The sequence below is a fragment of the Camellia sinensis genome, chromosome 5 (assembly GCF_055761805.1).
Source record: "Camellia sinensis isolate YWXY chromosome 5, ASM5576180v1, whole genome shotgun sequence".
NCBI classification, from domain to species: Eukaryota; Viridiplantae; Streptophyta; class Magnoliopsida; order Ericales; family Theaceae; genus Camellia; species Camellia sinensis.
In genome coordinates, this window is record NC_138965.1 from 36,783,696 (window position 1) to 36,807,686 (window position 23,991).

The window sequence follows — 23,991 nt, forward strand, 5'->3', positions numbered from 1 at the left end:
GAAAAGACTACTTTCCGAACCAGGTATGGACATTATGAGTTCTTGGTCATGCCTTTCAGAGTCACTAATGTGCCCGTAGCATTTATGGATTTCATGAACAGGATTTTCAAACCTTTCCTAGATGACTTTGTTGTTGTATTCATTGATGAGATTTTGATTTATTCGAAAAGTAAAGATGAGCATGAACAACATTTGAAAATGACCCTTCACATACATAGGGAAAAGCAGTTGTATGGGAAATTAAAGAAGTGTGAGTTTTGGCTTGATGAAGTAACATTTTTAGGGCATGTTATTAATAGAAATGGTATCTCAGTTGACCCTCAGAAAATTGAGGCGATTGTTGATTGGCCTACTCCAACTAATGTAACAAAAGTTCGTAGTTGTATGGGACTGGCTAGTCATTATCGAAGATTTGTTAAAGACTTCTCAAAGATAGCAGAGCCATTGACTCGAAAGGGAGAACCATTTGAATGGACAGACCAAAGAGAATATGCATTGCAAGAACTAAAGACAAGATTGACTACAGCTCTAATCCTCACTATTCCCTCAGGTACCGAAGGTTTTGTAATCTTTAGTGATGCATCTTATAAGGGTTTAGGTTCTGTTTTAATGCAGAATGGCAAGGTAATTGCATATGCCTCTCAACAGTTGAGGCCACACGAGAAAAACTACCTTACACACGACCTAGAACTTGCTGCAGTTTTGTTTGCACTAAAAATATGGTGTCACTATCTATATGGAACCAAATGTGAAGTGTACATAGATCATAAGAGTTTGAAATACTTTTTCACACAGAAGGAATTGAACATGTGTCACAGGCGATGGCTTGATTGCAAATTCACTACCATCCGGGCAAAGCCAGCATGGTGGTAGATGCACTTAGCAAAAAGAATATGGGGAATCTTGCCTGTTTGCTCACAGATCAGAGAGAACTGCTACTAGAGTTTGAAAAACTCGAAATTGAAGTGGTTCCTTTTCAACAAGATAGTTTGGTGGCCGCAATGTCCGAACAACCTGCAATTATTGAAGAATTCAAACAAAAGCAAATGAATGATGAGATTTTGAAGAAGATTTGTGATGAATTTGACACCAAGCCTAAACCGGGGTTCACGATTAAAGATTCTGTGTTGAAATTTCAAGGGAGATTGTGTATTCCAAATGATGCGAATTTGAAAATGAAAATTTTGGAGGAAGGCCACAAGTTAGTGTTTGTTATTCACCCAGGAAACACCAAGATGTACCAAGACTTGAAGTTAGGGTATTTGTGGCCCAACATGAAAAGTGATATTGCCCACTTCAACTCTAAATGCTTATAATGCCAAAAGTGAAAGCGGAGCATCAGAAACCAACGGGTTTGCTTCAGTCTCTTCCTATCCCATAATGGAAATGGGAGCATATCACCATGAACTTTGTCGTTGGCCTACCTCGAACACCTAGAGGTATGGGCTTTATTTGGCTTGTAGTTGATAGACTAACTAAGTCTGCTCATTTTCTTGTCGTAAAGACATCTTTTACTGCATATAGACTTGCTACTATCTACATTGATGAAATTATTCAACTACATGGGGTTCCAGTGTCTATTGTAGCAGATAGGGATCCTAAATTTGTTTTTATATTTTGGCATAGTCTACAGGATGCAATGGGAACAAAATTGAGATTTAGTACAGCATTTCATCCACTGACTGATGGACAAACCATGAGGACTATTCAGACCTTAGAAGACATGCTTCGTATATGTGTTTTGGATTTTCAGGGCAGCTGGGAAACTTATTTTCCATTGGCTGAGTTTTCTTATAACAATAGTTTGCACACTAGCATCTTTATGGCACCGTATGAGGCACTATATGGTAGAAAATGTAGATCACCAGTTTATTGAACAGAGGTTGGTGATAGGGCTATTTATGGAACCGAACTTGTGCAAGAAACGACCAAAAGGATGAAAATCATTAAGCAAAGACTCAAAACGGCACAGAGCCGATAGAAAAGTTATGTGGATCAACGAAGAAGAGACTTCGAGTAGGAAGCGGGAGAACATGTATTCATCAAAGTGACTCTGATGAAGGGGAAGACGAGATTTGGCAAAAAGGGAAAATTGACTCCTCGCTATATCGGGCCGTTTCAAATTCTCGAGAGGTTGGGTCCTGTCGTTTACCGTATTGCTTTGCCACCGGGAATGGAGCAAGTGCATAATATTTTCCATGTATCCATGCTTCATGGGTATCTTAGAGATCCATTCCATGTGATTGATCACCACCGAATGGCTTTAGATGTGAATATGATGTATGAAGAATGGCCCGTGCAAATCATTGATCGGAAAGTGAAACAATTGAGAAACAAAACTATCCCTATGGTGAAAGTCGAGTGGAAAGAACATTATGGAAATGAGGCTACTTGGGAAAAAGAGAAAGAGAAAGAAAAAGAGATGCAGCAGCAGTATCCGCATTTATTTCCATCAGAAGGCAACCTAACATTGGAGGACCAAACTTTCTAAGGGGGAGAGACTGTGATCACCCCGACCTCTGAACTATTATATTACATTATTTGAATAAGTCTAATTGCATGATTATGTATTTAATTGTGTAATTACATGCTTAATTTTATATTTATCTGTTATTACATGGAATATATGTTTGAATTGGAAACTTAAAGACAGAGATTGAGAGCCAAGACGACTTTAGAAATTGAAATTGATTAGCCTAATGGACTAATTAGAATATTTATAATTTTAGGGAAACTTTAATTGAAAATTGATTCATATCGAAACAATTAGAATAAACTGATTGAAATTAGTTAGAATTGAGCCTAATTACTTAACCTTAATCATACTTTATTAGGCTAGCTAATCACATCATATAAATAGGTCAAATAAGCTTATATGCTCATACATACATTCTTTGGTTGAGATTAGAGAAAAAGAACAAGAGGGAACTCAACATCAAGAGAGAGAGAGAGAAAGAAGAATTCGAAGGAAATTGTGGAGGATTTGGGGATTTAGGCCAGTACACACTTGAATTCAAGCCCTAGGTGTGATCTCCAACCTTAATATTTGAAGAAGAAACATGTACGAATTTAATTCATCTAAGTTTTGAGTTCATTTTATGGAAATTGTTAAGTAGAGGCTTCAATCACCTTGAATTTGGAAGATAAGAGTTAATCATGTATATGCGTGCATAATTTGAGTTAGAATTCAAGAAATTCCTACATGCATGGCACACTTAGACCACAATTTGAAGACTCCTTCATGTTTTCATACTTCTCATGCCACTTCATTATGTTTCAAAGAAATGTAAACTCACTTTGAGTCAAACTTGCTTCATAATTTGAAGTTGAAGTTTTTGGTTGAGAATTTGCCATGGTTTTGAACAATTGGCTCCAAATTAACTATGTTTCCATTTTTTAAAATGTTTTCCTGTGTTTTTGTACCTAAAACACGAGTTTGGAACCTTTGACTACAAAATTTGAAGTTCAAACACAGTTCTGGAAATTTTAGAGTTTGGCACGTCCGCTCAAGCGAAGAAAGTGTCGCTCGAGCATAAAAATTGAGCTCCCAGAAGTTTTACAAATTTTACAGACCGCTTGAGTGGCCAAAGTGACACTCGAGTGAGGACACATTTTTTTCAGTCTTTCGCTCGACCATCGAACGAAAATTTCATGCAACCAGTACTTTTGCCAAGTTTGCAGACCGCTCGAGTAACAAAAGTTGCGCTCGAGTGACCACCTTTATTTTTTACCCCCAGCTTGAGCGAAGGAAGTTGTGCTCGAGCGGAGACCCTGTTTTCAACGAAGTTTGACTACCTTTTTTAAGTGCATACTTGCATCCTCATGTTATTTCAAGTACTCTTAGACACCAATTAAGCTCATGTAAACATGGAATGAGTAAGAAACACATGCGAAAAATTTAATTAAAGCGGAACGACTATCGAACGGTATTCTAATTGTGCTTTTGTTATGTGTTTTGTATAGGTGGATGTCTGAGGCCTTGTGACAACATAACCCACAGTGAGTAATAACTTTATAAAGATATATTCAAGTTTGTTTACTTTCAAAAATGTTATTGCTATCAAAATTGATATGATGATTGATGGAATGGTCTATTGAAACGTTATTTTCTCATAATAAATGAAGTTCTATGTTGAAATTGTCCTCATGGCCCATTGGCCCTTTCCTAGGGGAGATTAATACCATGGCCCATTGGCCCTTGCCTGGGAGAGATTAGGCCCATTGACTCTTGCCTGGGGGAGATTAATACCATGGCCCATTGACCCTTGCCTGGGGAAGATTAATACCATGGCTCATTGACCCTTGCCTCGGGGAGATTAATACCATGGGCCATTGATCCTTGCTTGGGGGAGATCAATACCGCAGCTCATTGGCCCTCGCCTAGGGGAAACAATACCGCGACCCATTGAATAATCGAAACACGAAAATCTCTGATGTTAGCCCTTCATGGTCACATTGAATATTGAACATTGACTGACCATTGCGGTCCATTGATATTAAAGCATTATTACTCTATTGGATGTGCCACATGATTTGATTAAAGCAGTTATTGAGGCCAAGGTTGACTAGATATGTGAAAATGACATTGTAATGATATTGAATTTCATTCATATAACCTCTTTATTCCGTTATTACTCATTGGGCCCTATCTCACTATTTATTTATATATACGTAGGTGGGCAAGCTGAATATCAGAGTTAAAAAAGCCTCGAGTCTACCCGGGTCAGCCTTTTGAGGAGCTTCCAAGTGAAGTAATTAGGCTTAGGTGGAGCCATGCTAGTGGAACCCCTTTTTGCTTGATAAATGATTTTGTGTTTGTGTATACTTTAGGGTTTTGTGTAACTATAAAATTTAGCTATTTGAACTTCTGTGATGTTTGTGTATAATGTACGGACGTTTGCTCATGATACAAAGTTTGCTTTCTCCATGTATGCAAGACTTGATGGATAACTTATATATGTTGTATTATATTTCAGCCAAGCCCTAAACTTTATTTTAAATGGATTTTTGTTTAGAGGTCGTAGGTAATCTATGATTACTGGCCGATAATGACACTAAACCTATAGGGGCAGGCTTGGGTTGTGACACATCAGATTTTTAATCAAATTTACCCAAGTTGTCCTTACCATTATTATGCACATAATATTTACAACCAAATATATGCAAGTGATTAATGTTGGGCTTTCTACCATTCCAAAGTTTATAAGGAGTCTTTTTGAGAATAGCTCTAATCAAGGCACGATTTAAAATATAGCATGCGGTTTGAACGGCCTCGGCCCAAAAATATTTAGAAAGATTGTTTTCACAAAACATTGTTCTACTCATTTCTTCTAAGGTTCTATTCTTCTTTTCTACTACACCATTTTGTTGAGGGGTTCTAGGTGTTGAAAAATTATGTCCAATTCCATACTTATCACAAAACAATTCAAAATTTTCATTTTCAAGTTCTCTATCATGGTCGGTTCGAATATTAGTAATAAGAAAACCTTTTTCATTTTGAATTTTGTGACAAAGTTTTGTGAAAGAATAAAAAGTTTCATCTTTGTGTGCTAAGAACATAACATATGTAAATCTTGAATAATCATCAATAACAACAAGACAATAATGTTTGCCACCAAGACTAGATATCCTTGAGGGACCAATAAATCTATATGCAATAATTGTAAAGGTCTAGAAGTGGAAATATGGGATTTTGATTGAAAAGATTTTTTGGTTTGTTTTCCTTGTTGAGAAGCACCACAAAGTTGATCTCTTTCAAATTTAATTTTTGGAAGTCCAATGACCAAATCTTTTTCAAAAGTTCAGCAATTAAATCCATATGAGCATGACCAAGTCTTCTATGCCATAACCAACTACTATCATTACTAGCATATGAACATTTAACATCACTGGCATAGAGATCATTGAGATAAAAGACATAAACATTATCAAGGCAATTTCCAACAAATAGTGGTTTGTGATCAATTGTGCTTTCAATTGTGCAATGTGATTTATCAAAAATAACACGATTACCCTTATCACATAATTGGCTAATACTAAGTAAGTTATGCTTAAGTCCATCTACAAGTAGAACATTTTCAATAGAAGGGTTAGGAGAGATACGAATACTACCAATACTAATGATTTTTACTTTCTTGTTGTTTCCAAAAGTAACAAATCCTCCATCTTTGGATGATAGGGTAGTGAAGAAAGATTTGTCTCCAGTCATGTGTCTAGAGCATCCACTATCAAGGTACCATCTCCCTTCTTTAGCTTTGGACTTAAGGCATACCTACAAGATGACAATCAAATGTTAGATTTTGGTACCTATGATTTCTTGGGTCCTTCTTGGTTAGTATGATTAGTACCTTTTACAATCCAAACATTTTTAATTCCAATATTCATTTTCCTTTTGAATGGACAAGTAAATATAGAATGACCTTTCTTACGTTTCTTTTGTTTCTTAAAAGGGTTATATCCAATGCCCGCCTTATCAAAAACACATCTTTGACTACCAAGAAGTTTGTTGAGATTATCTCTTCATTTTACAAAAATTTTCAAGAGTTTTATTCATATCATCAACACTATTTTTCAAAAAAAAATTTCTCACTTGAAATGGTGTCAATGTCATTTTTCTAAGCAATGTTCTCTTTCTTCAATTCATCCATATTGTTAGATAAAGACGCAACTAATTTCTTTAACACATTATTTTTGGCACATACTTTTCTAAATTTATCATGCAATCTTTCAAGTTCTTCATAATTAAAAGTTACCTCTTCTTGAGTGGTTTCTTCATCTCCAAGAGCCATTAGACAAAGGTTGGCTACTTCATGATTTTCAGCTTCATCACTAGAGCTATCATCGCTTTCTTCCCAAACTGCTATAATGGCCTTTTTGTTCCTTTTGTAGCCTTTTCCAAGTTTCTTCAATTTTGGGTAATCCATCTTAATGTGTCCTGGATTCTTGCACTCACAGCAAATGATGGGTTCTTTCTTTTGGATGTCATCTTTGTTGTACTCTTTCTTGAAAGGTCTTCTTCCTCCATGATTACTCTTCTTATAGTATTTTTTGAGATTTCTACTAAATATAGCGTATCCTTCATCTTCACTAGTGTCCTCATTTTCTTCTCCATGGGATGATGCTTTGAATGCAATTGCACTCTTCTTTTTGTCCTCACCATCCTCATGTCCTTTTATAGTATTTCATGAGTCACAAGAGACCCCATGAGCTCATCTAATCCAAGAGTTGAGAGGTTCTTTGCTTCAATGATAGCTGTGACTTTAGCCTCTCAATTCTTTGGTAAACACCTAAGATTTTTTCTCACCAACTCACTATTCCTATAGTGTAGACACATACCCCATTTTGACCGGGCTTAAAACTTGGGCGCTTTCTGTGACACCCCGATTCTACACTACTGGTTGCAGTCAAGGGAAAGTCACTAATGAGTCCTATGGTCAATAACTAAGTAAGATCCCACATCGCCGGAGGAGTCAAAATAGCCTCCCTTCTAAGTCCAGCTTTCTTAGGCAGCGCACTACCCTTTTGACAGATCTTAAAAGGTATTGACACAAGGTCTAATAAGCAGCGATAAGGTTTATACATATACGTATAATACAAATACATAACAACCATAATATACTTAATTCAGAAGATAGTTCCGTTACATTACATCCTAAAAGAAAGTTTAAATATTCACATGAGTCTTTACAAAATATCCAAAAAGAAACTTCTAATTTTTCTAGGATAGCCAAAAGTTTTCGAAGGTTTCAGGCTCGATGTCTCCAGCTATGAGTTTCTCTTCGTCACCTGGCATGATACGCCGTGAGCTTTGAATCCCAGTAAACACACACACACCCCACCCCTTTTTTCCAGTTCAATACACAATCATAATTATAACATTGAGTAGTAAAGCATGATACTCAAATAAATAAATAAACGGTTAAGTTAGATGTTAGTAATGTAGAAATCCCCCAAAGAGATTTCGTCCTCTCAACCACAAGAATCAGACGCGGATTATTCGGTATGCCCCCTCTTTTGCTGCTTTGTTGCAGAACTAACCGCGGATGCCTACCAACGGTTATATACCACGTAGCGCCAACTGCAGAGCCTCAAAAGAGACTGTAAAATAGGGCCTTGCCCAAATCCCTCCTCACACCAAACCACCTAGGGTCCGAATACAACCGCTCCGCTCAAGGGTTCTAAAAACCACTTGTGCAAGACTTTAACTTTCAAATAGGGAACGCATCCCAACAATCCATATATCACATATTCTCATCTTTTCATTACTCAAGTGCTCAAAAACCCAATGCCCTCCCAATTAGGTTTCCCGTTGAGTTAAATATTTTACATCAAGGTTAGACAACTTAACAAGATAAAAATATCCACACAAGCATGCATCAATAAGGTGAAGAAGATGAAGAACATAACATAACACATACAATATCATGCCAAGATATGATCATAAGCTAATAAATATTTTCATGAATACAAGGGCACAAAACATCCATGCATAACAAAATTTCCAGATTTAATATCACATAAAGATTAAAATGAAAGGACTATTTTAGATCTTTCACTGGACTTGGCCTTCCTATGGTTCGTAAAGAATTTGATCTAGTTTGTAGAACATTTTTCGGAAATGGGATTGCTTTTCCAGATTCTAAGTTATTTAGAAAATATTCCAGCGCTGTCCAGATTCTGTCCAGATCCGTCGGCTGTTACGAAAATTTGATTTTCTTGCAAACCGCTTAATGTTTTTCGATGAAACCAACTTTAGTTGAAAGTTAACACCTTAAGGAAGGTTTTGACATAAAATTGAAGTCCAGAATAATTTTGTATATTTTTCTATAATTTCTGGAAGTGGGCTGCAAAAACAGATTCTAAGGTACTATGCCCAAAACAAGAAGATTTATGAGAAAAGGGTTCCACCAAGGGAAAGTTTTCATTTCTTTTGTGAAGAAAGCATGCTAACTAACATATATTTAACTCAGAAAATTTGCTTGAAAGAGTGCCCTTGGAAAGTTGAGAGATTGGTATAAAAAGAGATGGTTTTGTGCCAAAATGGGGAAAATACAAAAGAGATGGAATCAATACTCAACCCTTAGCATTTTTAACATAAGAATTCATTAATAACAGATCTGAAAACATCATTTAAACCCTTAGAAACATGTATTTGAAAAAGGAAAATGAAAGAGAAGGTTCTGTTGTGGCTTACTTGCTACTTTGCACAAGAAGGCTCTCTTCTTCCTCCTTCTCTTCCTCTAGACTTCTCTTTCTTGCTCTCCTCCCTCTCTCTAGCCGAATGTGTGTGTGTGGGTGTGGTTTTTGTGCTTTGCCAAGCTAGGGGAGGTTGGTATATACAGGCAATTTTGATGTAAAATGTCCTAAAAACCCATTAGCTGGGAATGGATGGAAAGTTTAGGATTTGTTTGAATTTTAAAGGAATAGAAATGATTTGGGGGGGAGGGGGGGGGGACTTACTCAAGGATTAGGCAACACTTAGTTAAAATGGAACTAGTTTTGAGATTAGCATCCTAGGTCTAGGGTACTAGGTTTGTGGTTTCTAGAATTTCATGATGATACACTTTGAAAATTGTCTCCTCACTTCCTCCTAGAAAGGCCGGCCATAGGGAAGGGTGAAGGGGCCACTTTTATTAATTTAGGTCCTAGGGCACACTCCTCAAGGTGTATATATATATCTTACATGATTGATGGTACTCATGGTACAAAGGTACAAGTACTAGTCTTTGGGGTAAGTTTTGAATTTTAAATAAAGGGTGAGGGCTTGGAGTTAAATACATGTATTGGGACTGTACTCATGTAGAATTAAATTAAATTAGGTTAGGGAACCTAATCTGGCTAGGAAAATTCCAGTTTTGATGACAATAAAATAAAATGCTAACCGACAAGATCTGAAATAATCAAGTAACCGAGGGGCTTTAAGAAAATAATTCAAACATTAGGGTCTTTAAAGCGAATACATATTTCAGAGGCTTCACAACCTATCCCCCTTAAAACAATTTCGTCCCCGAAATTCAACTACATACTGCCTTCGAAAAGCTCGGGGTAGTTTGCTTTCACCCAATCCTGGCGTTCCCGTGTAGATTCGTCAATTCCCTGATGACGCCATAGCACTTTCACCAAGTGAACCGTCTTGCCTCTAAGGTCTTCTCTCGATTATCCTGTATTGCTACCGGTCCTTCTTTAAATGTAACTTCTTGGTCAAGACTGAGCTCTTCCCACTTGAGGACGTGTGACGGGTCAGCGAGGTATTTTCTCAACATAGATACATGGAAGATGTTGTGTATTCCTGTTAACTGCGGGGGTAGAGCTAGTCTATATGCTACTTCGCCCACTCTTTCCAACACCTCAAAAGGCCCAATATATTGTGGTGAGAGCTTCCCTTTTCTCCCAAAATGTACGACTCCACGCCTGGGTTGCACCTTTAGGAACACGTGGCTGCCTACTTCAAACATCAATGGTCTTCTCCTCCTATCTACATAATTCTTTTGACGGTCCTGAGCAGTCTTTAACCGTTGTCGGATCAATTTGACCTTCTCATTAGTTTCTAGAACAAGTTCGGGTGGGTCCTATCAGATATGCATCACCCACTTCCGTCCAACAAATCGGCGATCTACAAGGTCGTCCGTATAATGCTTCAAAGGGTGCCATTCTGATGCTAGCTTGAAAGCTATTGTTGTAGGCGAATTCAATTAGGGGTAGGTGTCATTCCTAACTTCCTTGAAAATCCATTACGCAAGCTCTCAACATATCTTCAAGTGTCTGGATGGTGCGTTCAGATTGTCCATCTGTCTGTGGGTGAAAGGCAGTGCTAAAACATAACTCAGTACCAAGAGCTTCCTGCAAGCTCCCCCAAAATCGAGAGGTGAACCGTGGATCACGATCTGACACAATAGATATCGAAATTCCATGTAGTTGAATGATCTCCCCAATGTAGAGCCTGCACATAGACTCTAAAGTGTCGGTCATCTTATAGGGTAAGAAGTGTGCTGACTTAGTGAGGCGATCCACTATTACCCATATAGCATTGCGCCCTCTGGGTGACTTAGACAACCTTGTCACAAAATCCATCATCACATACTCCCATTTCCATTCGGCTATTGGTAGAGGTTGCAACATTCTCCCCGGTTTCTGATGTTCCGCCTTCACTTGTTGGCATGTCAGACATTTTGCTAGAAATTTAGCTACTTCCTTCTTCATTCCATTCCACCAATACTGCCTCTTCAAATCTTGGTACATTTTAGTCCCTCCTGGATGCACCGCAAATGCAGAATGATGACATTCCTTCAGTACCATTTCTCTAAGTAACTCGTCACTTGGTATAAACAATCTACCTTGGTATCTTAAGCTCCCATCGGGGTAAATAACCCAATCGGGCATGGGCTCTCCTGATTCCAGACGTCCCTTGATGTAGGCTACCTCTTGATCGTGTTTCTGGGCCTCCATGACCTCATTCATCAACTTAGGCATCACCTTCTGTGCACTAAGATATGCTTTCGTATCTCGAGATTCCACTTGGATTCTGAACTAACCATATCCCATTCCGTGACGAAGATCTTAGCCATCATCCCTCTCCTCTTGTGACTTAGAGCATCTGCTACTACATTGGCTTTACCGGGGTGATATGAGAGAGTGAACTGGAAATCCTCAAGATACTCCATCCATCGTCTCTGTCTCAAGTTAAGGTCATTTTGCATGAATAGATACTTCAGGCTGTTGTGATCTGTGAAAATCTCTAATTGTTCCCCATACAGGTAATGTCGCCACTGTGTAGACACCCCATTTCTGACCGTCCTCAAGACTTGGACGTCACCGCTTGAACACTCGGTGATCATCCATGTTTTGTGTTCGTCTTGAGTTCCCAGAGGCCTCGGCTACACGCCTTGCCTCAGGATCTCTCGACTCGACCGTTTTGTCTCTGGTTTTGCACCAAACACTTGTGTTTTTGCTTTGGAGGGCAGGGAATGGCTTTTGGGACATTCCCACACTCCACCGGCCATGGGTTGAGGCCACCGGCTGTGTTATGTTGCCATCGGCCAAATGTGATGGCCGGCCGGCCAATTTGACTGCCGGTCGGCCACTTTGACGGCCGGCCGGCTAAATGTGGTTTTCAACAGATATTTCTGCAGACAGCTGGCAGTTGTCATTCCAGGCCATACCCCAGCCCATGCCTGGACGTGGGAGCTCTGAGGAGCTGCAGATTGATATATCTCTATATCAATCAAGCTTCTTGACAAGAGAAAAAGACACAAGGAGAGAGGAGAAGAGAGATACAACTTGGAGGAAGAAGAATTTCCTCTCTCTCTAAAAAAATTCTCAGCTCTCTCCATATCTCTCTCTCTCTCCCAAACCCTTCAAATCCTAAGGTTCTTGCACCATTTACCCTACACCTCATAGCACAAGGCCTCCATCCTTTATTCCAGCACTTTGGGATTGTTTTGGAGAGGTGAAAGGCTCAGAAATTTGGTCCAACAGCTGCTGGTTCATTGGTCTTCAAGGGTAAGTCCTCTTCTCCTCTTTTCTTGCCTTAGTTTGCTTTGTATCTAAGCCATACTTGCTAGCTTTTTTGGGCTCCGACCCAAACTGTAAATAGTCATATTTTGAGCCCCTTTTCATGTTTGATCAAGGACCTCTGGCTGTTTGAGGTCTCCTACTACCACTTGCCTCTTTGTCTGTCTTTTAGGCCAATTTTTGCATAGTATTTCAGGCTTACTTGTAAGCTGTTTTGGACTTTGCCATAAACTGTGAAATATCTTTTTTTGAGCCCCTATTCAACATTGTTGAAGGTCTCTCCTCTGTTTGAGAACAGCAGCTACCACTTGTCTCTTTACCCCTCTTTTAGCCCTTTTCTTGCATGATAGTTTGGCCTTATTTTTGATTATTTTCGTGGCTTGATGAAAAATTTAAAGTGCCTTGTTTTCATCCCCTCTTCAACTTTGTTAAAAGGATCTTTGCCATTTGGGGCCATCTGCTGTCCCTTTGTGTTTAATCTCTCTTTTAGGGCCATTTTTGCATGATAGATTAGCCCTATTTGTGTTCATTTTTGAGACTTGTTATAAACTGGAAATATGCATGTTTTGGGACTTTCTTTCATCTTTCTTCATGCTTCATGATCAAATAATGCATGCTTTGTATAGCTGTTAGTCATTCCATGTGCCTAGTTTCGAGTTGCGGATTTCATCGCATGCATCGGGTGCCATTTTTCCATGTTATGGGGCTGTTTAGCATCATACTTCAGTGCTGGAATTTGCATGTTCATATGACATGTTTCATCATTTTCCATGCTTAGTTAGAGTTGCGTGTTGTATCTTAGGATCGGTCCATCTTATTGGCCACTGATGTGAGTGTGGCTGAGGTCCACTCACATTGGTATAAGTCCATCATGCATTGTGTATGCCATATTTCAATGCGTTGTGCATGTTATGTTGTTAGCATTGTGTGTGCCATGTAGTTGCATTGCATGTTCGTATGTTTGTTTGCATGCTTAGGTCGCATGTGCATCGTTGTGCATTCCCTTGCCTCTTGATCAACCACGATAGGGGTTGGGGCCATTTGATGTGTTTTGTGCTTGCATTTCATTTGATATCAAAGTTGCACGCTTGGCTTTTGGGCCATCATGCATTGAAGTACGTGATTGATGGCCCGAGGGTCGAGGGCCATGCTCCCTTGAGTCCAATGCATGATAGGGAGAATGGCCATGCATACATTTGCTTTGAATTTCCTTGCCATGCACTGTCTGTCCTCTGCTGTTGTCAAAAACAGGTTTTGCAGGAATATTTGGCCGGCCGGCCACCTATACTGCCGACCGGCCATTCATTATTTGCCGATGGATTTAAAAATGGTCGATAACCATCCGGACATGGCCGGTGAAAATTCCACTTGGTCGGTGATGCTCCCCAGTGTCTAGAGAGTTCACCTTGGGAGTTGCACAATTTTCGGAGGAGCAAGGCAGTGTAAACAGAGGCAACAGTGGCATGGTACGGATTTTTAGGCAAGACAAGTCAAGCATGCATCATCCACGCATTCGAGGCAGGGGTTGTGGCCACTTTAATTCTTTGTTTAAATTGTTAATTAATTGGAACTTCTGTAATAATTAATTTAGCACTATTCATTCGAACTGTAATATTTATTCGGACCCTCCAAGCGAGGGCAATTGTGTAATAAGGGTGCGTGAGTGTGTGTATGTCTTCCAACCCCACGTATTTCTTTCCTTTTATTTACCCGCTTATGATGGTAGACTAGGGCATATTTAAATTAGCATACCTTATGCTATGCATGCGTGCATTCATCATTTGTCTTGCATGCACCAGGCTTGGCACATCATGCTAACTGCATTGTGTTTCAATTCCAAATTGAATACGTGTTAGTTGCAGCATTTCACATGCCATGTTTAGAATAGCCAAGCCCATTTCTAGTTGCATTTCGCGTGTGTTGCATTAGGCATTTAAACATGGACTTGGATCATGCATGATTTCTAACATGTTCTTGTTTTGGCTTGGAATACTTGGTAAGCATTTATGCTTTAGCATACCGCATGCGTATGAGTGTTGCCATAACAACATGATTACCATGAGGCTAGCTGCTTATGTGATATAACTGCTTGAATGCCTGCGGATGGAGGTTGAATTACCTAAATTGGAATAATGCATTAAAACTGTGAGTTTTAAGCCCACTAGATAGTGGCAAAACCATCTTTTCTAACGCCCACTTGAGGGTGGAAAAACTTGCATTTTAGCCTACTTGCGAGTAGCAAACCATCTTCAAAATGAACATGCAATGTTTTGTTCCAATTTAGGCGATTTGGTCTATACTTATTTGCTGCGCGCATAACATAGTAATTCTAGGCTAATAAATGGAATAAGAACACATAACGTTTTCAAAACTGGATATCATGGTTAGTAGAGGCCGATCTTTGGATCGGGCGAGAGGGGGTGCTCATAACTGACCTTCCCCAATCGTACCCAAGTTCCCGAGCCGAGGCCACTTTGGTGATGATGGACACGTGGCCTTTGGCACCGAGTCAGGGTTTCCTAAATTCCCCCTTAAAAAAATATTTAGGTGGCGACTCTGTATCTAGCAAAGTAGTCCATGTTTGGCACTTCTTTTCAAAAATCTGTTTCTCAAAATGATTTGCCGGATTTGGACTCTTTGGTTCAGATTAAGGACCGTGACCCAAATTGAGTTCGAACTGTAGCATGAGGCCCGACGGCGCATCTACAGTTTCTGGCGACTCTATTGGGGAGTTAGAGGGCTTGACTCGAACTCGTCATATCCTGTTTTGATTTCATTTATGTGTCTCTTTGCATTGCATGTGCATTGGTGCGCCTAGGACACCGTGTTTGCCATCTGCCATTCCTGAACGGTTTGCTGGAGGCTTGCCTTTGTCAAAACATGCCATAAGGCTGACCGGTTGTGGGCTCTGACAGTATGGGAACACAAACCCTGGTTTTACCGGGGCACCCTTTTCGACCATTCGACCTAGTGCATATCGAAATCCATAGTGACCATTCCAAACTAGGCCAGGTTGCTTACCCGATGTTAGGTTGTTTGAAAACTGCTGCGTGCATAGTGAAACCCTAGCTCCTGACAAAATAGGACAGGGAAACCCTACCCCCTCCATAGGGGTGTTTTGGCTCTCTTTACTTGCTATGTGTTTTTAGAGTGTATCTATGCAGGGGAACACACATATCAGTTCGCAAGTCTGAGTGTCAGGCCTGCGGGCATCAGTGTTTTTGGGAATCAGTCATCTATGGGTATTAGATTTAGACTTTGGGACAGCGATTTGGAAACGGTGATCAGTGATTAAGGAACAGTACATTCAGCTTGTGGGCAATTTGTTGTGATACCCAACTGCGTGTTGTGTTTATTTTACGTGTTACGCTATCCAATTGCCCGTTTATTTATTTGCTTTATTTATCTTTTTATTAGGTAGTCGAGCACAATTGCATCTGACCGAGTAGATATTCCCCAAGCACTCTGGATTAGAGGTCGTCGGCTTCATCAATCTGAGGATCTGGTAGACGGACAACCAGTGTACCACTCTCTACCCCCGGTTACTAGACGGAGGACAGCTAGGCAGAGGGCATCAGTTCAACAGTCAGTACAAAGGGCTTTATCTACCCCACCTGTATACGGTAGGGACCAGGATTCTGCTACTCCCACAGAAAGGGAACATATACCGATAATTCAGTCAGAGCAGAACAGTATGGCCAATTTAGAGGAGATGGTGCGCCAGCTCCAAGAGAGTATGAAAATGATACAGCAGGATGCTGTCCGACAGGCACAGTTCACCAAGCAGCAGGTCACGGTTATGAATGAACAAGCAGAGTTAATCGTAAGGTTACAACAGCAAATCAGAGCATCTGCTTCGCAACAAGTTCCTCCCCTGCCAGGAATTCCCACCCCCAGGGAGACAGCTAATGTTCAGAATGATACGGACATTCCCACGGGACCACCGCTACCCCCGATCCTACCCCAAATCCAACCCGAGTTATCCATACCCACCAACCTACCGGACTCTCCCTTTGAGTTCGAGATAGATCCCACAGCGTTGAAGTTGAGCAAGCTCGAAAAGCTGTTCAAAAGATCCCAGGGAGTCAAGACCATCCCTGACATCGAAGATGGATATACCGACACAGCTGTGACGTTGCCTGACAGATTCAAAATGCTGCACATTGATCGATTTGATGGGTCCGGGGACCCCATGGTGCACCTGAGATTGTTTTCAGACATCTTAAGGCCAATGGGTCTCAGCAGACTTCAGAAGCTGTCTCTGTTCGGCCGAACCTTATCGGGTGTGGCGGCCATATGGTATGCCAAATTAGAAGATGATGTCAAGAGAAACTGGGACGAGATGGCCGAGGCCTTCATTACGCAATACTCATACAATACACAAATCGAGATTACAACTCGTGATCTCGAGACAACGAGGCAAGAGCCTAAAGAGAGCTTCTCAGAATTCGTGACTAGATGGAGGGCCAAGGCTTCGATGATGACCCTAAGGCCTACAGACAAAGACCAGATTCAGATGATTGTGCGCAATCTTCAGCCGAAGTTTATGCAAAAGATGATTGTACTCCCCTTCCTTAACTTTTCTGATCTACATGAAATGGGGGTGCAGATTGAGGATGCCTTAAAGCAAGGCTTAATTGATAATGACCGGGAGCTACCCCGAAGAACTTTCAACCGCAACACTAATGCAGGCCCGAGCAGAACTACAACTACAAGAGCCTCCGAAGTAAGCATGGTCACCACCAACCCCCCTCCAAGAACCATGGCAGCTGCACCATTCTCCGGCGCGTCCGGAAGCCATACCCAAATGGCCAAATACCCACCCAAAAACACAAGAACCTTCGCTCCACTGTATATGCCCTTATCCAAAGCTCTGGGGGTTTTAATCAGAAAAGGGCATTTGAAGCCCCTAGAACCGCGGCCTTTACCAGAAAGACTTCTCCCTACCCACAACCCAGCCAAATATTGCGCATTTCACCAACAGCACGGTCATGACACCGATCTGTGCTTCCGACTATGTCATGAGATTCAAGATCTCATTGATAATGGGGTGATTCTGCCTCCCGAGAAACCCAATGTTACAACAAACCCTCTCCCCATACATAACCAAGCTCCACCGCCTAAAAGGATCAACTTCATCCAAACTGGGGTCGTGCCTTACGATCCTAGCATCTATATCACTCCTTCCCACTTGCCTAAACCGCAGGTACTCCTTCCCGACTGCACCGACTTGTGCATGATGGGCGTCTCCATGACCCGACCTAAGCCAACGGTGATGACTATTGAAAACAAGGGAGAGGAGATCCCGAAGGAGAAGAAGGTTGTTGAGTCAGAGTCTGTAGAATCTGGGAGTCGTGTTGAGAAGACATATAGTCCGGGTGACTACATTTCATCAATAGGCCAGGATGGGCCAGATATGGAATTACCAATAGGGGGAGAACTGTGTGTGATCCAAGGGGATAGTCTGGGACAGGGAACAGATGATTTAAAGGCTGTGGAAGAAGACCTTGCCAATCTCCAGTTTTACAGTGACCAAGATCCAGGGGGCGCAACAGTCAACTGGTTTGACTATGAGGAATCAACAGAGGCTATTGGGTGGTTAGATGATCAACCAGATGTGATGGAAGAGTTCCAACCAGGACAGAGTCCGGCAGGGGCACGAATGTCGGTGATAGTCGAAAGAGTCAGAAAACAAAATACATCGCCGGAGAGCGCCGGTGTTAAGAATTCTGCTCGGGATTAGAGCATTCTGAATGTAGGAATTATTGAGCAGCCAGCTATGTTGATATGGTCAGAACAAGAAAGATTTGAAGATCCCGCGAGAATCAGAAAGGCAAAGGCCCATGTAGGGACTGAAATTGCTGTGTGCAGGAACAGAGAATGCTGCGAGCATAGGGGTGAAAGGTACCACAAGTACGAGAACAATCATACCAGAACCGGACAGGTGTCTGTCAGCTGCTGATGGAATGTGGTGGAAAGATGAGGATTTATGTCTTGCCCATACGGACGAAGATTGGGGGAACAACCAACCCGATGACACCTGGTACCTTGGAGAAGTCGACCACATGACAAGAAGCGGACGGTATTTCAAGCCCCCGCACCTAGACCAGCCGGAGGCATCTGGGAAAGATAAGGAAGCTGAGAAACAGAAAGAGAAACAAGTCGAAGAAGAGGCTGTACTAAAACAATTAAAAAAGATACAAGCAGACATCTCCATCTGGGGACTGCTTATGGCATCACGAGTGCACAGACAGGCTGTCCTATCAGCCATGGACAAGGCAAAGCTTTCGATAGAAACTACGCCAGAACAACTAGTAGGCTTAGTTTTTTCGGGAGGACCTACCCCAATGTTGACCTTTTCCAGCAAAGAACTGCCACCTAAGGGTGCGAACCACAACAAGCCACTCTACATCTCCGTGGAGTGTAGAAACAAATGGATACCCGTGATGCTTGTCGACACAGGGTCCGCCGTCATTGTATGTCCAGCAAGGACTGCCTATGCAATTGGCTTGAAGACCGCGGACTTCGTACCAACAGCCCAGATGATTCGGGCATACGACAATACAAGCCGAGAAGTCATGGGAACAGTGAAAATCCAGACCAAGGTTGGGCCAGGACAGCATGAAATTGACTTTCACATCCTAGAGGTTCCCACCACTTTCAATCTACTCTTGGGGCGGCCGTGGCTGCAACAAGTCTAGGCGGTTTCTTCTACCTTGCATCAAATGGTGAAATACCCCTATGGAAAGGGAGTCGCCATTGTTTTTGGGAATTCATCGATCCATCCACCGCCAGAAGTATCTACACCAGTTTTGGAAATTGAGCACGGCATGGAAGACGTGTTTATGTCAGGTTTCACCCTTGCTGAGGCTCGGGTTGTACAAAACGTCATGGTTGCTAACGAGGGGGTATATGTCAGTGCTCAAGCGATATACCTCATGAACAAGCTTCAACATATCCCCGGGATGGGATTTGGAAAGAGCGGCCGGAAGGGCGTCGCAGCATTGGCCGAGGTGCCACATAACCCACATACCTTTGGCTTGGGTTATCTGCCCACCAAAGAGGATTGGGTAAGGAAAGGAAAGGAAATGGCTGAAAGAGCCAGAGTGAAACAGATGGGGAAGCCTTTTGACTTAATGCACCGGCCCATTCAGGGTACCCTAAACGGACGCTTCGTCCAGGAGGGGGAGGACTTTCCGTTCTGTGGCTTCCTAGAGCCGTGGCTGAACGCAGAGAGGAAGCGCGTGCCGGGGTTTGAGATTTTCTTTGACCTGCAGTTACCTGGGGATCACGTTGCCGAAGAGCAGACAGACCCGTTAGCTGAGGCTGAGCAGATTAAGGAAGTGCAGTCTGAGGACGCTGAAAATGAAATGGGGGTAGCGCTGGCATGTCTACTTTCAGATCCTCCGATCGAACAGAAGTGCTTGGGGGATAACTTCTCGGTATGCATGATCGGGAATGGAACGGCTGCGGACCTACCAGCAACTATTTTGGATGCATCCATCGCACCCTCTCTCGTTTGGCAATACGAAGAGGGATTTTTATCAAACAGCACCGGGTCAGGTAGTGAGCCAGAATCTGATTCCACCGAGTCTTGTGAGTCGGAATCAGGTTCCAGCTCAACTGTGTCTGAGTCCGGTATTCCTGGGGGTGATAACCCGGATGCCACAGTCCTGTCCAGGTCGTCTTTTTCTTTCTCCTTTGAGTCTGTTGTAACAGAAGAATCGGACGGTTTGGAAGTACTTAATGAGAATAATGTGGATGTGGTTTCTGAGTACTTTTCTGTGCCTTTGATATATTGCTTAAATCAGGACTTTCAAAATTTCGACGAAAACGACGAGGAAGAAATTCCTCCGATTTTGCAACGATTAATTGATCGAGAACAAGAAAGATTTGTTAAACCTTTAGTTGATGAAATCACTACTGTGAATATTGGTACTGAGAAGGACCCGCGGCTGGTCCAGATCGGGTCCACGTTGTCTTCGGAGGAAGGCGAGCGCTTAGTCGCTTTATTAAAAGATTTCAAAGATGTTTTCACGTGGTCTTACAAAGACATGCCTGGAATCGATCTTGAGATTGTACAACACCGGATCCCTCTTGACCCCGAGGCCCGACCTGTCAAACAACAACTCAGAAGGATTCGTCCGGACTGGGCCATCAAGATTAAGGAGGAGGTCACCAAGCAAATCGATGCAGGCTTCCTGCTGGTATCCGAATACCCGACTTGGTTGGCCAACATTGTTCCAGTGCCGAAGAAGGATGGCAAGATCCGAGTATGCGTGGACTTCAGGGATTTGAACAGAGCTAGTCCAAAGGACGACTTCCCATTTATGGATGGCTTCTCAGGTTACAATCAGATAGTGATGGCACTCGAAGACTGGGATAAGACTGCTTTCACCACCCCGTGGGGGACATACTGTTATAGAGTGATGCCATTTGGGTTGAAGAATGCTGGAGCTACATATCAACGGGCCGCGACCACAATATTGCATGACATGATCCACAAAGAGGTGGAGGTGTACGTGGACGACATGATTGTCAAGCCCAAAGGAAGAGAAGGCCACTACACCGCCTTGCAAAAGTTCTTCCAAAGGATAAGAGAATTCCGCCTGCGGCTGAATCCTCAGAAGTGTACGTTCGGTGTTACGGCAGGAAAAATGCTAGGGTTTCTAATTACACAAAGGGGCATCGAAGTTGACCCTTCCAAGATCAAGGCCATCCTAGAAATGCCACCACCAAGGACTGAAAAGGAGGTGCGAGGCTTTCTGGGTAAAGTGCAATTCATAAGACGGTTTATTTCAAAATTAACCTTGACTTGTGAACCACTTTTTGGTCTCCTGAAGAAAGGAAAGAAATTCCAATGGGACGGCCGATGCCAAGCTGCTCTTGAACAGATCAAGGAATACTTACAGAACCCGCCTGTGTTGTCACCACCAGAGCCGGGGAGACCGTTGATATTGTATCTTTCGGTAACCGAGACCACAACGGGCTGCATGCTCGCACAAGAATCAGAGGACAAAGTGGAAAGAGCCATCTACTATCTGAGCAAGGAGATGCTAGAGTATGAGACTCATTACACACCGTTGGAGAAAGCTTGCTTAGCTTTAGTATGGGCTACCAGGAAGCTGCGGCACTACCTGTTAGCTCACTCCGTAATGTTGGTTTCACGACTCAATCCCATCAAATATCTTTTCGAGAAACCGACACTTACAGGTAGGCTAGCTCGTTGGTTGCTTTTGCTTTACGAATTCGATCTAAAATATGTGACATGCAAGTCAGTCAAGGGAAGAGCAATGGCAGAGTTCTTAGCCGACCATCCAGTGGAAGGGGGTGAAGTAGTTGAGTACTCATTCCCAGACGAGGCCATTTTGCATATCGACGACGAGTTTTGGACGATGTATTTTGACAGAGCGTCCAACCAGTACGGGTATGGGATATGGGTGTTACTAATAGCACCCGACAACTCCCGTATCCCTCTAGCATTCCGATTCAAAGTCTCGAACAACGAAGCAGAATATGAGGCATGCATTGCCGGTCTAGAAGCAGCCCTGGAACTAGGGGCAAGACGGTTGGACGTCATCGGGGACTCAAACCTTGTTGTGTCTCAAGCAAAAGGAGACTGGAAAGTCAAAGAAGAAAAGTTGATGATGTATTACCGGACCTTGGACTTGTTAATTCCTCGGTTTGAGAAATTAAATTTCGCTCATCTGCTAAGAGAGAACAACAGGTTCGCAGATTCTTTAGCAACTCTATCTTCTATGATAGACATCCCGTCCGGAGTCCGGATGCATCCCGTCATCATTGACCAGAAATTCGCGCCAGCATACGAATCAATTGCTGCCATAAATGAGGTTCAAGATGAAAACCCCTGGTATTACGACATTTGGAATTTCTTGGAGAAGGAAGCATACCCGCCAGGGGTAAATGCCTAGGATAAAAGGGCAATCAGAAGAAGGGTCGTTCAGTTCATCATCTGCGGAGGTAAATTGTACAAGAGAGGTCATCTGGGAATGCATAAGCTATGCGTTGAAGCTGAAGAATCAAAATGCCTGATGGAGGCCATCCATGGAGGAGAATGTGGAGCACATGTGAACGGGGTAATGCTGGCACGGAAAATCCTCAGACAGGGTTACTATTGGTCCACCATGGGGGAAGATTGTATCGGCTTTGTTCGGCGATGCCACAAATGTCAGATGCATACAAATCGCATGAACATTCTGCCGTCAAAGCTGTACAATATGACTTTGCCATGGCCATTTTCAGTTTGGGGAATCGATGTGATCGGGGCTGTTACTCCTAAGGGGTCAAATGGGCACGAGTTCATCCTGGTCGCGATAGATTACTTTACGAAGTGGGTCGAGGCCCAATCTTATGCGGTGTTGAAGGCTTCACATGTTACAAAATTCATCAGAAACAACATCATCTGCCGTTATGGGGTCCCAAACGAGATTATTTCAGACAATGGTTCCCATTTCAAGAAGGAGGTAATTGATTTGTTAAAGAAATACAATGTGGCTTTCCATAAGTCGTCCACATACCGGCCCCAGACCAACGGAGCAGTTGAGGCCGCCAACAAGAACATCAAGCACATACTGCAGAAGATGGTGGAAACCTACCGGGATTGGGCAGATAAGCTGTCGTTTGCTCTGTGGGGCTCCAGGACTTCAATTAGAACTTCTACCGGAGCGACTCCGTATTCATTGGTTTATGGGATGGAGGCCGTTCTACCTATCGAAATTGAGGTTCCGTCATTACGAGTATTGGCTGAGTGTCAAATAGCCGAAGCAGATTGGCAGCAGAGCAGGTTTGAGGAACTCATGCTCTTTGATGAGAGAAGACTGAAAGCACTGTACCATGTCCAAGGTTATCAGCGCAGAATTGCCCGGGCTTTCAACAAGAAAGTCAAGTCCAGGAATCTAAAGGAAGGAGATTTGGTGCTCAAGGACAACCGAGCTCCCATCCACGACCCAAGGGGCAAGTTCAGACCCAATTGGACTGGTCCCTACATCATCAAAGCTATCTGGTCAAGTAGAGCTGTGGTTCTGATGGATCTAGATGGCCTAGAGTTCTCCCAACCAATCAACATGGACAAGTTGAAGAAATATTACCCTTGAGAGGCTCACTAGGCCGAAAACCCAAAAGGGCGACCTAGGCAAAAGTTAGAGCATAGAAAATTGGAAAATATAAAAACTGAGCTCGCAAGGTTGAAAACCCGCAAAGGGCGGCCTTGGCAAAAGTTAGAGCGTAAAAGGAGAGTGAAAATACTCGAGTGAACCCAAGCCTGAACTACGTAAGGCTTGATTCCCATCTTTGGGATACATAGGCAGCTTCATCCTGAAGTTCAGCCATAAACCTTTCCTCGATCAACTTTGTCCATTTGATAATCTCAGTCATCTTTGTCTACCAGTATCCATTGGAATCTCCGGTGCAGTGCTTTTCAGACTAGGGGCAACTTTCCGTTGCCATGCAGTGCTGCAATGC

The 23,991-nt window shown here is 42.4% G+C and overlaps 1 protein-coding gene across 1 annotated transcript; it reads left to right on the forward strand.

Moving 5' to 3' along the window:
- Positions 1 to 2,056: 2,056 nt before the first annotated feature.
- LOC145791330 (uncharacterized) lies at positions 2,057 to 2,491 on the forward strand. The gene has a single exon (XM_082871686.1). It carries the CDS (start codon positions 2,057 to 2,059, stop codon positions 2,489 to 2,491), a length of 435 nt encoding a protein of 144 aa, XP_082727812.1.
- Positions 2,492 to 23,991: the final 21,500 nt, after the last annotated feature.

What these genes read in the sequence shown, in the direction of transcription:
- LOC145791330 (XM_082871686.1), top strand. Translation starts at nt 2,057, where the DNA reads ATGAAGGGGAAGACGAGATTTGGCAAAAAGGGAAAATTGACTCCTCGC.